Genomic DNA, 13788 nt, shown 5'->3' on the forward strand with positions numbered 1-13788 from the left:
TCCATGTGGCTTTGCACCCTGTGCATTGCCCTCACTGAGTCTGTCAGAGATGTGAAATTTTACCACATTGCCAGAGTGTCTCTTTTCCCTTGTTACAATGGAAGCAGCCTGAAAACGATTATTATCACTTTATCAGTGGCCTCTTCATTGTGCTAGTAACACCATCACAAAGCCTAAGTAAGTAAGTAAATAAATAAATAAAAGCATCACTTCAGTCATTATTATAGAAACTTTTAGACAAATTGCATCCAGGAAAAGACTGCTGACAAACCATTACTAATATAATCAACAGGCTGGCAGACTCTCAAGACATCTTCTGGTAAAAAAGATAATTCTTTAAGCACCCAAACAAACAGCATGCATTCATCTTTTCAGCACCTGGAGCAAAATCAAGGGTTTACACATCTGACTTTTGGAGTCACACTCATGAGCTACCACTCAAAATACTCGTAGGGATGTCAACAACCTATCTGCAGCTCAGTGCTACCAACAAACAGGAAAGCTTGCAAAGTCACATGCGTAAGAATTTTTCAAAACAGGCACAGCAGCATTCCAGCAGTGAGTGAAACAAGTACTGATCAAATGACTCCCTGTCTTTTAAGTATGCTGATGACCCCTTCTTCTCTTTCCACTAACAGAAGGTGGACATTCAAGCGAGCTCTGACCACAAGAGACCTATTTGGTTTGTAGACATCACATGATTTCTGGAAAAGTCTCATTCAGCTGGGTCTGCTTGAGTCATATTTCCACCCTGAGCATTCAGTTTTCCACCTTCTGAAGACAATCCATGTGCTTATGTAATTAGCTCACTTATTTGTTATTATAGGAAGAGGTCATCTGATTACTTGTCTGAGAAACCTCTAGCTAGAGCAACAATCTTAACTCCATGGGTAATACTACGGACATTTTCATTATGTTCATTCAATAGATTTCTTTGACACAGTTTCCTTCACACACAAATTTTTCAATACCAGCGAAACTGATGCTGACAAAAGTTCTGTCACTGATGACATTCAGTAAGAAAACAGCAAACACAGTACATAGTTTTCTCGTTTTCACGTTGATGAATATAGGTGAAAGTCCAGATTGAAAACCCCATCTTATAAATGTGATGATCTAACTTATTACCGTAGGATAAAATTGTAACAAAGGATAAGGTTTTCATCCTCCTTTCAAGCTAACAAGTGTGACTGAAATAATCTTCTAGATACCCTAATTTAAAAGTGATCAGCAACTAGGTGTCCACTATGGTACTTGTTCAAGGGGTCCAAACAACTGATGACCAACCCTGTAAAAAATCTGTATCTTGCCCTTTGATCTACATCTGATCAGAGTTATTTCCAGCTTTCACAACTTCTTCTAATGTCGGCTGATAACCTGAAGCTCCCCAAATCATTCTGAGACACCATCCAATAAAGCACCTGTGAAATCATCTGGGATTGAGTAGGAAGACTAGCGAGTCAACCCAGAGAAGTAAAAAGTTCAACTCGAGGGCACGTGGATCTCTTCAAGTGGAAGTCTACTACTGAAGAATCAAACAAACCCACAGCAGATCCTATTACAAAATCTCAGCTGTGGCAGAGCACATTTGATGCAACACTAGATTACAGAGCCAAATGGAAGACTTTCTACTCCATGAACCAAAATAGGCATGGAAAGCTAATGGACAGATTCACCAGTCAAGTAACTATACTAATTGCCTGAATTTTGATAACCGCTATATTTCAAGCATTAGAAAGCACATTTTCTACTGAAGTGCAACAAGTTTGACATATAAAACCCTAACTGCTTGAGCTAATCAGGTCAGAAAGCAACAAGTTTGTTAAAACACCTTCTAATCAGGTCAAAAAAACACCTTCTAATCAGGTCAAAAACTTATCTTAGGCATTAACAGGTTTCTAAGTAACTCCTTCCTCAGTCCTCTGAGTTGAGAGCAAGAATTCTCCTCCAAATTTGAGCTACTAACTGTGATGCCCAAGAAGGCTGCACAAAGGCATTGTTAACACACTGTCACAGTCACAAAAATATCAGGTTCTACACGATGGCCTTGCATTAGTCACCTGAGCTTAGAACCTCTCCTTTCTGACTTTCCAATGCAGAAAGCGTATGATAATCTTTTTTTGCAAAAGTAGTTGGTGAGAAAGATAGTACCTCATCAATTTCTTTTACAGCCAGCAGTCAGCAAATTTCCATCTGCTCTCTTCTGCTTAAGCATTTGAATCATCTTAGCAACATCTCACGGAGTCACAAACTTCCACTGAATCTCTCACACATGCACTGTCCCAGCTGTAAGCATAAATGCTTTATCTGCAAAATAATTAATTCCTAAAAACAGTTCTTGCAAAGTAAGAAGAAGAATTTAGTTGTCTTGGGGCTCAAAAGGGATCTTAAAATAACAGCGTTTTAAAGGAAATTAGTTAGAATTTCATGTTTGTTTCATACAGAAATGTACATATGCAAAAGGAACACATACCATGCTCTGTAAACTGAATACACTGCTTTACTGTCAACTGTTCGTCTCACTCCTTGCAACGTTGTTCCCAAATAAACGTCTTTGGTAAGCTTTATCCCATTATAGCAGAAGGCAGAGAGACTTTTTTTTAACCCACGTGATATATCAGAATGCAATATACACTAATACACAAGCCTTTTAGTTATTCATAAAGTTTGACCTATTCAAGAACCTCACATCCATCAAAAGTAATATGGCCATATAGCATACCGTGCCCAAATGATGGGAGAGATCTATGTTCACATTCTCCCCAGCTGCTTCTGTATCAGCTGATGCAAGCTATCCTATTACACACTGGATCCTCTTGAGAAGGAAGTACTTCACACAGGCCAGACTACCATCCTGAGCAGGACAGGTAGCTGACAAACAGGAAATAGAATAGTTATGAAGAAGAGAGGGCTAAAAAACACCCGCACGTTTGAGAAACGACTTTTTCCCCTGTTGGTGAACAAAAGGAAGATGAAATTCTTGCGTGAAGGTCATGCAGGCACAATACACAGGCCTATACACAATTATCAAACACTCTTACAGCAGGAAGGTACATTATTTTTTAAGTTGAGTCCTTGAAAGAACTATGCAGTGATTCAAGACAAGGCAAGTTTGCAAGAAACCAATGACAAAAATAATTTAAAACACAACCTGTGTGTCTTTCCCATTTTCCTTTTGTTAAAAATGGAAAAACCTAAATAGCCCTTCAGTTAAGGCATGCTTATAAAGGAAAAATGCAGTGAAGTAACTGCTTCTTACAAAATCACAATCATTTAGAAGCATCCAGGAACTAATTTAGCCTAAAATGGCTTCACATAGCTCAGTAGAAAAGCTGTAGATATTACTACTATCCAACAGCAAGACAAATTTTGTTATAGCAGAGATGACTTCTAGGGATTCACTAATTAGGCATTGCCCTAATGCAAACAAGATGATTGCCATGCTTCTAACAGGTTGCAATCTAATACTAGAAAAAGTCTCTAATGTCCAAATGAGTAATTAAATTAAGCTCTCTCCATTCTGCTAAGCTGTATAAAATGAGGCCAAAGGAAAGAATCAGCACAGGAAGGGCTGAGATTTCAGCCCTTCTCCTAAAGTTCCTGATATTGTCTTTCCAGCAAAGGACTGCTGCACTCAGAGTAGATCCGAGAGAACAGGTAATGCAAGTACTACTCATTTCAAACACAAAGTCACACAAATTACTTCCACTCACTCCTAATGCTATATAAACTACCTGTTTTTCAGCTGAGGTGTGTCTAAAGACCTAAATGAACCTTTCTTTTGGACTTCACTCCGGTGATAGTAACGTCCCTCTACTGGAGGGTGACAAGTAAAAAATGATGGAAGGCAGATACACGAAGACCCCAGCATCCATTTTGAGGGTGTCTGACAGCCTTTAGGTGCATTTCCAGTCACAGCATCCAACTGTCAGGAGAAATCTGTAGCCAGCCTTCTCAAGCTGCCACTTAAGGGAAAAGCACTCAACCTCTTCTGTCAGCTATGCCAACACAATGGTACTGCAGTGCAGCCTCAACATTTCAGGCTTGGAAGAATCTAAGTTAACAGACAGAAAGAAGAGCATTACATTTAGCCGAGTTCAGACTGGTAAGTTTCACAGAAAATCTATGTTTGAAGGGAATGCCAGAAAATCAATGCTTCTCATTGCTGAACCATGGTTTGAGTTACACACCAAAGCCACCTCACATCACTGAGCCCATATTCTCATCAACTAGAAAATCAATTAGCATTCTACAGTTTAAGACAAATGACTTGAAGAGTCAATAAGGAGGGAGGACAAATCAGCAGAACTTAGATTACAAGGAAAAAAAGGGTGGCAATGGAACTTGCATCCACTTTTAAATATATACGTTTCCATGACTCTCAGCCCCAGCGAGATCTAGCATTCAATGTTTCTAGTCAGCTTCAAGGATACATGATCTGGTTTTCCTCAAAGCAGTCATACCAAGTCTTACACGTCAAAAGGCAAGTGCCTTTTTAGGGTGTTATCTGAACAAACTGCGGTACAGAAAAGAAAACTGAAGGGGGAAAAAATCAAAAGCTCCTTTTTTTCCAATTTCTCTAATGTAGACCTAATAACCTCCAAACTCTGTCACTAGAGAATCTACAGAACTTCCCACAGCACACTCCTAAATGCTATTGCTATTAGAAACCACATACCCTGTTAATTGTTTCAGCCATTTTCTTTATTCTTGGGATGTCAGGTCCCCCAGTACTTGGCCTTCAGCCAGCCCAACCTGTGAGGAGCGAGCCACTGGTTTTCTTTGCCTGTATTGGCCCTCAGCAGGCCATCCACAGCTGCTAGAGCAACCAGCATAAAAAATACAGTATTTATATTTCCAACAGAAACAACTTATCACAGGTTCCACTTCCTACCGTGCCTGGATGCTCCACACTTCTCTTTCTTTCTCGCTCACGTGCCTACCACTGCACCACAAACCCACGCTCTATAACGGTGAAGTCTGATTAGTTGAGCAAAAAGAGGAAAAAATAATGCAGAAACAAAGATGAACTATTCTATAGTCTTATTTCCTAAATGGCTCTGCCATATCTGAGCTTCACAAAACAAAGATTTCTCAACCCCATCCTCACTCAAAGGACAAAATCTTCCAAAGCAATATTTCCATTTGTGGAGTGGTACCACCCATGGCACTACTGCACATACAGCTGCAAGGAGGCCTAGATATACACCCTGCAAACAAGATGAAAACACAACATTCTCATAACGTTTCTCGGATAAATGTTTGGAAGGTTGTCCAGGTTTCTCATTCAAAGTTAAGAGAGGTACAAGAATGCCTACTCAAATCACTTAGGTAGAGGGAAGAGTCCCTTGGAGGCCAGTGGGTAATCCGTGAGGACTCGTGAAGAATTCCTCAGGAAAAATGGACAGGGGTAAACTTTTGAAGCAAGAGATACTTCACATGGACTTGCCAACACTGAGGATTTTTCTGTAATTTTAGAGACTGAAAACCAACAGAACAAAGACAGCAAGAAAACAACAACAGACATCGACAGCCAACCTGAAACATCTGCCTGCCGTTTTCTGTGCAAGGACAAGGTGGGCTTTGTTAACCTTTCACACTAAGATCTCAAGGGCCTCCATACAAAAACACGTCCCCGTGGTGAATTAGCTGAGGCTACGAATTGTTCGCAAGCCCGCAGAGCGTTCAAAGGCTGAAGGAACACTTACATCTTCTGGAAAGCAAACACAGGACCTGGAACGCAGCCCATGGGTTCGCTCTGGTTAGCGTGAAGAACGAGCATCAGCGTAAGCAGGTATGGGAAAGGCTGCAAAGAGCACGCGTGCACATTTTCATCCCGATCAAGAGGGAGTGGTGGTAACGTCAGCGGGCTGCTCGTCTCCAGTATTATTAGAATGTGTTATTACAACGTATGTACGGCACCTACAAATAACGAACGGTTTTGACGGTACCGTAGAGATCCAAGCAACTACAGAACCGTTTCCAGCTGGCAGCGGCCATGCATTCAGGGAACACGGGGTGCAAGGACACCTCGGGGAAACCAGAGAAGCCCAAACAAACCCGCTCCGATCGCGCAGGCCCGCGAATTACAGCCTGCCCTCGTTTTTAACGGCGCTCCCCGGGGTCTCGCCCGCCCCGCAGCTCCCTTACCAGCCAGGCCCCCTCCGCCTCCATCGCCGCCGTGCCCCTTCCTCCGCTGCAGGATGAAGTAGGGGTTGGCCCGCTCCGTCACCCACAGCGCGTTGGCCAGCAGCACCTCTTCGGGGTTCACCCACATGCTCCCGGCGCACACAAAGGGCGGCCGCCCTGCGGGCGTCTCACGCACTCAGCGGCCGCATCACACGCCACCATGCCCGGCCGCGGCCGGCGGAACCCCCGGCAGCGGCGGCAGCAACGGCCGCCGCAGCGCCCAACGCCGCGGTGACATCAGCGGCGCCCGGCCCGGCCCCGCACCTGCGCGCCCCGTGCCGGGGTGAGGGGCGGGGCCGCTGCAACGGCGCGAACCGCCTGCAGGGGGCGCTCCCTCAAGCCTTAGGCCTTAAACGTAATAGCCGTCATCGGGCTAACGGGCGACTTCGCTTCCCGAGTAGGAAAAAGATGAAATGAAACACCGATCTTAACACTTATTCCCCGCGAAAGCTCTTTTTTAGGTGCAGCTATAAAGATCCCACACAAGGGCTTAGCCAAGTATGGGAACGCACCTAGCCATCATTATCCAGAAGCTTAGAGCTTCTGACTGCCTTGAATGAACACCGCATTTATATGTGGACAGAGAGCAGGCATTGAGCTCTTTGTGACAAATATTTGGCTTAAAAATGGGACTAAAGGTTTGAAACACCATAGGATGCTGCATTAGGTGTGATGGGGAACGGAAGAGGGAGCAGAACAACGTCCTTGAGGTGGTTAACTCAACTGCCTCAACTCAGTGTTCATACACCCAGAATACCCTTCACTGAAGAGACAAGAAGCACTCAAAAACAACAACGTCACCTTTACCATGCTCCTGCATGTACATATTACAGGCACTTCTACAGATGAGCAAGCTGAACCATAAAAAGCAATTCTCACTTCAAGTCACCCAGCAAATCTGCTGCAATATTTTCCAATAAGGGGACTCAAATCACAGCACTCACTACCTGCAATTTTCCCACTTCTCAGCTCTAACCACAGCATCCTTCAGAATCAGAACTGGGGGCAGTCACTCTCAAGGCCTTTATCACTCCAGAATAATTCCATAGTACTTTCTAAAGCAGCCAGCCATTATTTGGATGTAACCAGCACTCAATATAACAATATTCTGTAACTGTTTCTTAATATTGTTCCAGATCTATCGTTATTATAACAAAGTTCAGTGACAGACTCACATGGTTTGTTAGGTCTAACTACTTAACCAATCTTGTTCTCTTTAAATGTGATAGCTACATCAGTATGCGTGAGCTATCAGTATTTGGTACCTTCCAAAATAGATTAAATAATCTCAAAAAATTAAACTCTAAAGTTTATATCGCAAAACTGATGATCATAAAGTCGAGAAGAAGAATAACAGCCCTTTCCCAAACACCTTAGATGGTTACGCACAACTGAGCTGATGTTGCTAACATAAGAGGAAAACAAACAAACATTTGACAGCATTTGGTATTTTTAAAAGCAACTACCCTGGAAAAGGCACTGTTGTCATATTTCAGCGAGGTGCTAGGAAAAAAGAAAGGAGGTAAACAAAAACAGCGTGGTAACAGCATGGTTTGCTGCGTTCTCTCAGGTTCATGATCCAAATTCATCTTGCATCTTCCTGTTGGCACTTTTAGGAGCAGTTGGGTGGATCAGAAGTCACTGAACCAGTTCAGCAAGAAGCTCCATTGGCACTGTTTCTTCAGGATGATAGGAGAAAAAAACTCGGGTAAGGAATTATGTTTATCCTAAAGATTTTGGTGGTATAATTGCATGCTCTTGCAATGATCTATTTGTTCCTAGGAGAGATGGTGGATTTCCTGAGAGAAAAAATGTGAGTTTTGTTGGGCAACAGAGAAACTGCTGGACTTAATTTTGCTATGAGAGTTGATACTCAGTGATTACTTACCACAGGCCTCTTCATAAGCTATTTATGCTAAGTGCCTGAATTAAAATGCTTTATTCTTTGTCACAGGACTTAGTTAACTTTGCTCACACACACACATAGAATTGTAGGGGCTAGAGGGGACCTCCAGAGATCAAGAATCCAACCCCCCTGCCAAAGTAGGTGTTAGATCTGTTTATCCCTAATTGAAAGTAAATTTTGTTTACCTTCCAATTATATTCCTTGCTTTTCTATACAGTTTGTTACCTCAGTTATGCTAAAATAGAGTGCATATTTCATTTGAACTAATTTAGAGGATAAACATTCTATACAAACTTAGGGACTGAGCCTGCATCTCATCTATGGAAACCCATGCAGAAAAAGCCAAGTTACTAGTCTATTCATATACTCATTTGTGTACTGAACAATTTGCAGAGTTATTTTGTACTTACTTTGCAGCTTTCATTAGACTGAGTTCTTCAGCAACAGTTCTGGTTGCTAAAGGCAGAAACCTGAAAAGTAGCTCTGAGATCTCAAAAGCATAACTGTGTAGGGAGACATCACAAAGCAAAATACAAAAATCGACCTCTTGGTTTAGTTTACAGCTTAGTTAATATGTAACGGTTGTAGTAATGTATTATAATTGCGATGCCTCAGACTCCCTAGCAAAAACAGTTGAATAATTACTACATTAAATTTCTTCAGTTATTGTTCAGTGTGTGCACTGTTTCTTAATTTCAACTATTTTGCTTTTGCTTGTTGAATCTCGGTTTGTGCAACCAAATGCTTAATAATTCATCAGGTGGTAGCTGCTATCTGAATTGGTACCTAGAAATTTCAGGAGAGTCAAAGTTCAGATTTAAGAATTAAAGAGTGTGGAGAATTTCAAGACATAGATGCTACTGATGTAACTGAGATTCCTCTATGGTAAAATTACAGCTCTCATTTTGAGGTAATATCCAATTAAAAGGCTAACACCTGTCGCTTTGTTCTGTTTACACCACAGTGCTTGTCTTTGCTAACTTACCCTGCCATTGCAGGAAGAAAACAGCTGCCAGTACTGCTTCTCATGACAGAGAAGGCTAGTTGATGTGGCCCAACTGGCTGCATGAGCAAAGCTACAGAGACGTTATCTTTGTCTTGGGTTCCCTGTTAATTAAGCCACAGTAAATCAAACACAATTTCAGCAGCAAAGACAAAATCAGCTGTTTAGCAGGCTCCTGGCTGCTGCTTTTCCTTCATCCCAGTCCTGGCTGCTCACCAAGCAGGTGCTTAGAATCTGTGATCAGAGTTTGTCTCTACACAGAAATGCCCTGCATTGCTAACTTTGAGTAGCTATTCTAGGCAATTAGCCACCTTCTAAACCAGTCTCCTCACCACCATAAGGACAGCCTGCAATTCAGGAGGTGTTTTGAGCTGGAGCTACCCTATCCTAAATAACTGCGAGCTCTAAGGCAACCTCGAATCCAGGTTGATTCAGCTTAATACTTGCTTACTTTTCAGGCATCCATAAAGGTCCTGACGTGGTCCCACAGCTCCCCTGCATTTGAGACATTATATTAAAACACGTTAGTAGGAAGCAACATGGTACCTATTTCCATACAAACATGCAGAAACTGCAAAAGCACTCAAAACCAACACAGTTGTGCTTGGTAGAAGTTCATCGTCTGGATGCAAGCATGCAAAATGTTTGCTACCACTAGTGACATCCTGATGCATCATTGCTTGAGTTCAGGGCAAAACTGTGCCTTTGTGCCACTCCAATCATCTTCGCTGGCTCCAAGAGGAAGATGCATCATTCTTCAACCCATTCTTGGCCATGGACAAACAAAAGTGAAAGAAAGAAATGAGAGAAATAGAATGAGAATGCAGAAGAAAATAGAAAAATATATATAAACAAGGTAAGAGAAGCAGAAGAACACCTTCTGGAAGAGTACGGAAGGAGTGGTGAAGAATCGGAAGGGAACTGGCAGAAACAAATGACAGAAGCAGCTTAAAAGGGATACTTTTTTTTTTTTCTCTACAGCATACAGAAAACAGAGGTATTAGTGGTACGTAACCACAACAGGAAACCACTGCACCACTTTCATTCATTTTTCTAGGTATGACTAAGTATGAAACTATTTCATAATATGTAAAGCAATGGAGTTGTTATGCAGAATAGTTAAGCATTTTTTTAAGCTCTCTCTCTATATATATTAGAAATATGAGCCCATAAAATATCAACTAAGAATTATACAGAGCAGCCCATAAACAAGCCAACATTAGAAAAGATAAGTCTCCTTTTTAAGTTATTTATAGCCTTGCTTAGACCAATTCCAAGATAAAATATATATTTGGATACAAAACATTAAAGTTTTCTATTAACAACAGTCTACCACCTTTTAACAAGTGAACAATTTGATCACTTAGAAACTCTGAAATAACTATTATATTCTAAAAATTCCCACTGATAAACTCCATTGATTCCTTTAAAAATAAGCAGTGCTCATCTGTGTGGGCCCTCATCAGGATGTGAGGGTAGTACATGCAATACATAGCATTTAGTGTGACCAAGAAACAGTTAACGGTCACAAGTGGAGGATATGTGAAATGTTTACACATCAGTTTCCTCTAACTTTCCTGTAAGCAGATAACAAAACCAAAAACAAACAACTGATTTGTAGAGGCATTTACCTTCAGATAGTCTTGATAATAAAATGTGAGTACCAATTTTAAAAAGCAAGGGAAGTAGTGCTAGCACAAAATTATGACCTGGTGAGTTTTCATGGGCTGACAGCCAGCTGTATCAGCATTTCCCATGTGCTCTTCAGATCTTCAAAGACAAACTCAAATGTAGCGAGCAACCTGTATTCCAAAACAACACAATGTTCAAATATTTATTTAATAATAATTTTACTTCCCAAGCCCAAGCAATGTCCCAAGAGCTAATGTCTCAACCACTCCTAAAAGAGTCCTGAACAATGCCTGAGAAAAAGTCAATCATGGGAGCAGACCTGGTGGCACTTTTTTGTTTGGCCTGTAGCCTGAGACTCAGTCAATCCTGAAGTGGAGCCAAGGACAGTTCCAAACAGGGGCTGGGTCTGCTGCTGCTTCCCTTCTGAGCCATGTGGGGGACAAAGGACTGGCCTCTTTATTTTTTCTCTTTTTCCTTTTTCTCTTAAAGTTGCTAAGTTACACAGGGCTTACTTGAATTTTCTATAAAAATCACACTGTTTAGGCAGATATAGTTGGGGGGGGGGGGTGGACAACACACACAGGATAACCATTCTGTAGAAATCTATTAACGTTAATCTTTTTTGCTTTTACATAGAGACCTCGAATGTTGTTTTACCTTAAACTAACTGGGAGAATAAGTGAATCTGGACACTATTCCCTCCCTTCACAATGTTTCTATAATCATAGAATCATAGAAAGGCCTGGGTTGAAAGTGGGCAGGTTTACCAGCCACTAGACCAGGCTGCCCAGAGCCACATCCAGCCTTGCCTTGAGTGCCTCCAGGGTTTGGGGCATCCACAGCCTCTCTGGGTACCCTGTTCCAGTATACCCTCTGAGTGAAAAACTTCCTCCTAATATCTAACCTCAGTCTCTCCTGTGTTAGCTGAAAACCATTCCCCCTTGTCCTATCACTATAGACCTGTGTAAACAGTCATTCCCTCTCTTGTTTATAAGTTCCCTTCAAGTACTGGAAGGCAGCAGTGAGTTCTCCCTGGAGCCTTCTCTTCTCTGAGGTAAACAAGCCCAGTTCCCTTAATCTTTCATCATAAGAGTGGTGCTCCATCCCTCTGATCATCTTAGTAGCCTTCCTCTGGACCCGACCCAAGAGCTCTGCGTGTTTCTTGTGCAGGGGCCCCCAGGCCTGGACACAGTACTCCATATGGGGCCTCACAAGACTTGACTAGAGGGGAATTAATTTGAAGTGAACTGTACTGATCTGGATTAAGTGATTATTTTTCCCCCCAGAATAAGATGGTGCTGCAGAGAATTCAGTCACAACTGTAGCAGTATAAATTCATAGTCTGTTCATTTTAACTTGTAGACCTATACCTTGTAGAAAGAAAAAGTTAAAAATGATTGTTGTAATGGATATTTTCATATGCTGTGCCTTAGTCAATTAATCACTGATAATCTGGAAACTTGGGTCTCATGCAATCAGTAGAAAATGGACTGGTGGCAGTCTTTGCTTATTTCAGCAGAACTAGACCAGAGTAAGACTGGAGTGAAAATACTGTGAAGGCAACAAACAGCTTGTGCCTGCTGCAGATCAGTGCATCAGACTTAACGCTGTTGTATTTCAGATGCATATCTCTGGATTATCTTGATATATATTTAATGGCTTGATATTTTGTTTCTAGGCATTCTATCCTGGCCTGTCTGCTTTTATACTGACAGCCAGGATAGCCAGAGGCACCCTACACGTGTTCACCTGAACGTTCAGCCTGTTAGTAGTCTAAAAAGGGCCAGAATAGCAAGGCCCAACACTGGGGAAGTTATTTCCCTCCTCTCCCTGTGCCTGTTCCCATGGAATATTTATTTGATGAAGCAGCACTGTCTGCTTAACCAATCAAATCTTTTAAAATTATTTATGAGGGATGACAGACAGAGTTAAAAAATGTAGAATAAAACTGATAGACAGTGAAAGTGTATTACCATAACAAGATGATATGCAAAATTATTCTTTGCTTATTGAGAAGGAACAAGCCCTCCTAGCATACATAAACACTTCATTATCTGCTGCACCTTCATTGTCCCCAACGCAAGAATAAGGACAGCTGAAGCAGGGAAATGTTATTGCTAATCTGCATTTATTTGTCTTATAAAAGTGCATCTGCTTAAGCCTGAAGGTCATGGAGGAATACTTATTTACAAGTCCCTTGGTAGAAATATTTTCTTTTATAGCATGCTTATCAGTACTGAGCAGTAGCAGTGAAAGATTTAAACATTTCATCCCTTCGAATATTTAAATCTCTTCCAAATAACTGCACTAGTTCATATACCAGCCAGGTCACTTATCTGGAGTCTCTTGTACTATTGGATCCAGATCCCCAGCCCTGCCTTTACCCCAGCAGGATCTGGATTTCAGACTGCAGCAACCAGTCCATTCCTCTCCATCTCTGAGTCGTCTGTAGGACATAACTGCTCTCTGGTCCTCTTTAACCTCTCATAGCCTCTAGGACTGAATAGGAGCTCAAAAAGTGAGAGTCATTCCAGTTATCTTGCAAGTGCACCCTTCTGCAGCTCTATGAAGGAATGATACAGACTGGGCTCCACTGACCTCAACTACCTTTCCTTGTTGGGGCAAAAAGCTTTTTCACTACGTACCAAGAGGGAGTTACTTTACTACAGGAGTCAGGCTTCAGGATGTTAATAGCAACAAGAAGGGATTCTACAGGTACATAGGTCAGAAGAGACAGGTCAAAGAGAAAGCATACTTCCTCTGCTAAGTGAGAAAGGAGAACGGGATACAATAGATACGGAGAAGACTGAGGTACTCAATGAGTTATTTGCCTTGATCGTCATTGGCAGTCAGGATTCTCACATCCCTGAATCTGAATCTCTAGGTGGGAACTGGAAGAGCAAATTCCCATCCGCTGCAAAGACAGAGCAAGTCTGAAACCTGCTCATGAGACCAAAGGTGTACCAAGTCCATGGTGCTGGATAACATGCATCCCAGGGTCCTAAGAGAGCTAGCTGCTGTCCATCATACTTGAGAAGTCATGGCTGTCAGGTGAAGT

General features: G+C 41.8%; 1 protein-coding gene across 1 annotated transcript in view; it reads right to left on the reverse strand.

Moving 5' to 3' along the window:
- The window catches only part of TBC1D9 (TBC1 domain family member 9), a 38191-nt gene extending 31914 nt beyond the window's left edge, over nucleotides 1–6277 (reverse strand). Inside the window, exon 1 of the mRNA XM_065736328.1 lies at nucleotides 6151–6277. Coding sequence (XP_065592400.1) covers nucleotides 6151–6277 — 127 coding nt within the window. The remainder of the gene's footprint in view (nucleotides 1–6150) is intronic.
- Nucleotides 6278–13788: the final 7511 nt, after the last annotated feature.

Source organism: Cyrtonyx montezumae, unplaced genomic scaffold (assembly GCF_038088225.1).
Source record: "Cyrtonyx montezumae isolate F1298 unplaced genomic scaffold, pur_monq_1.0 scaffold_2, whole genome shotgun sequence".
Classification (NCBI taxonomy): domain Eukaryota; kingdom Metazoa; phylum Chordata; class Aves; order Galliformes; family Odontophoridae; genus Cyrtonyx; species Cyrtonyx montezumae.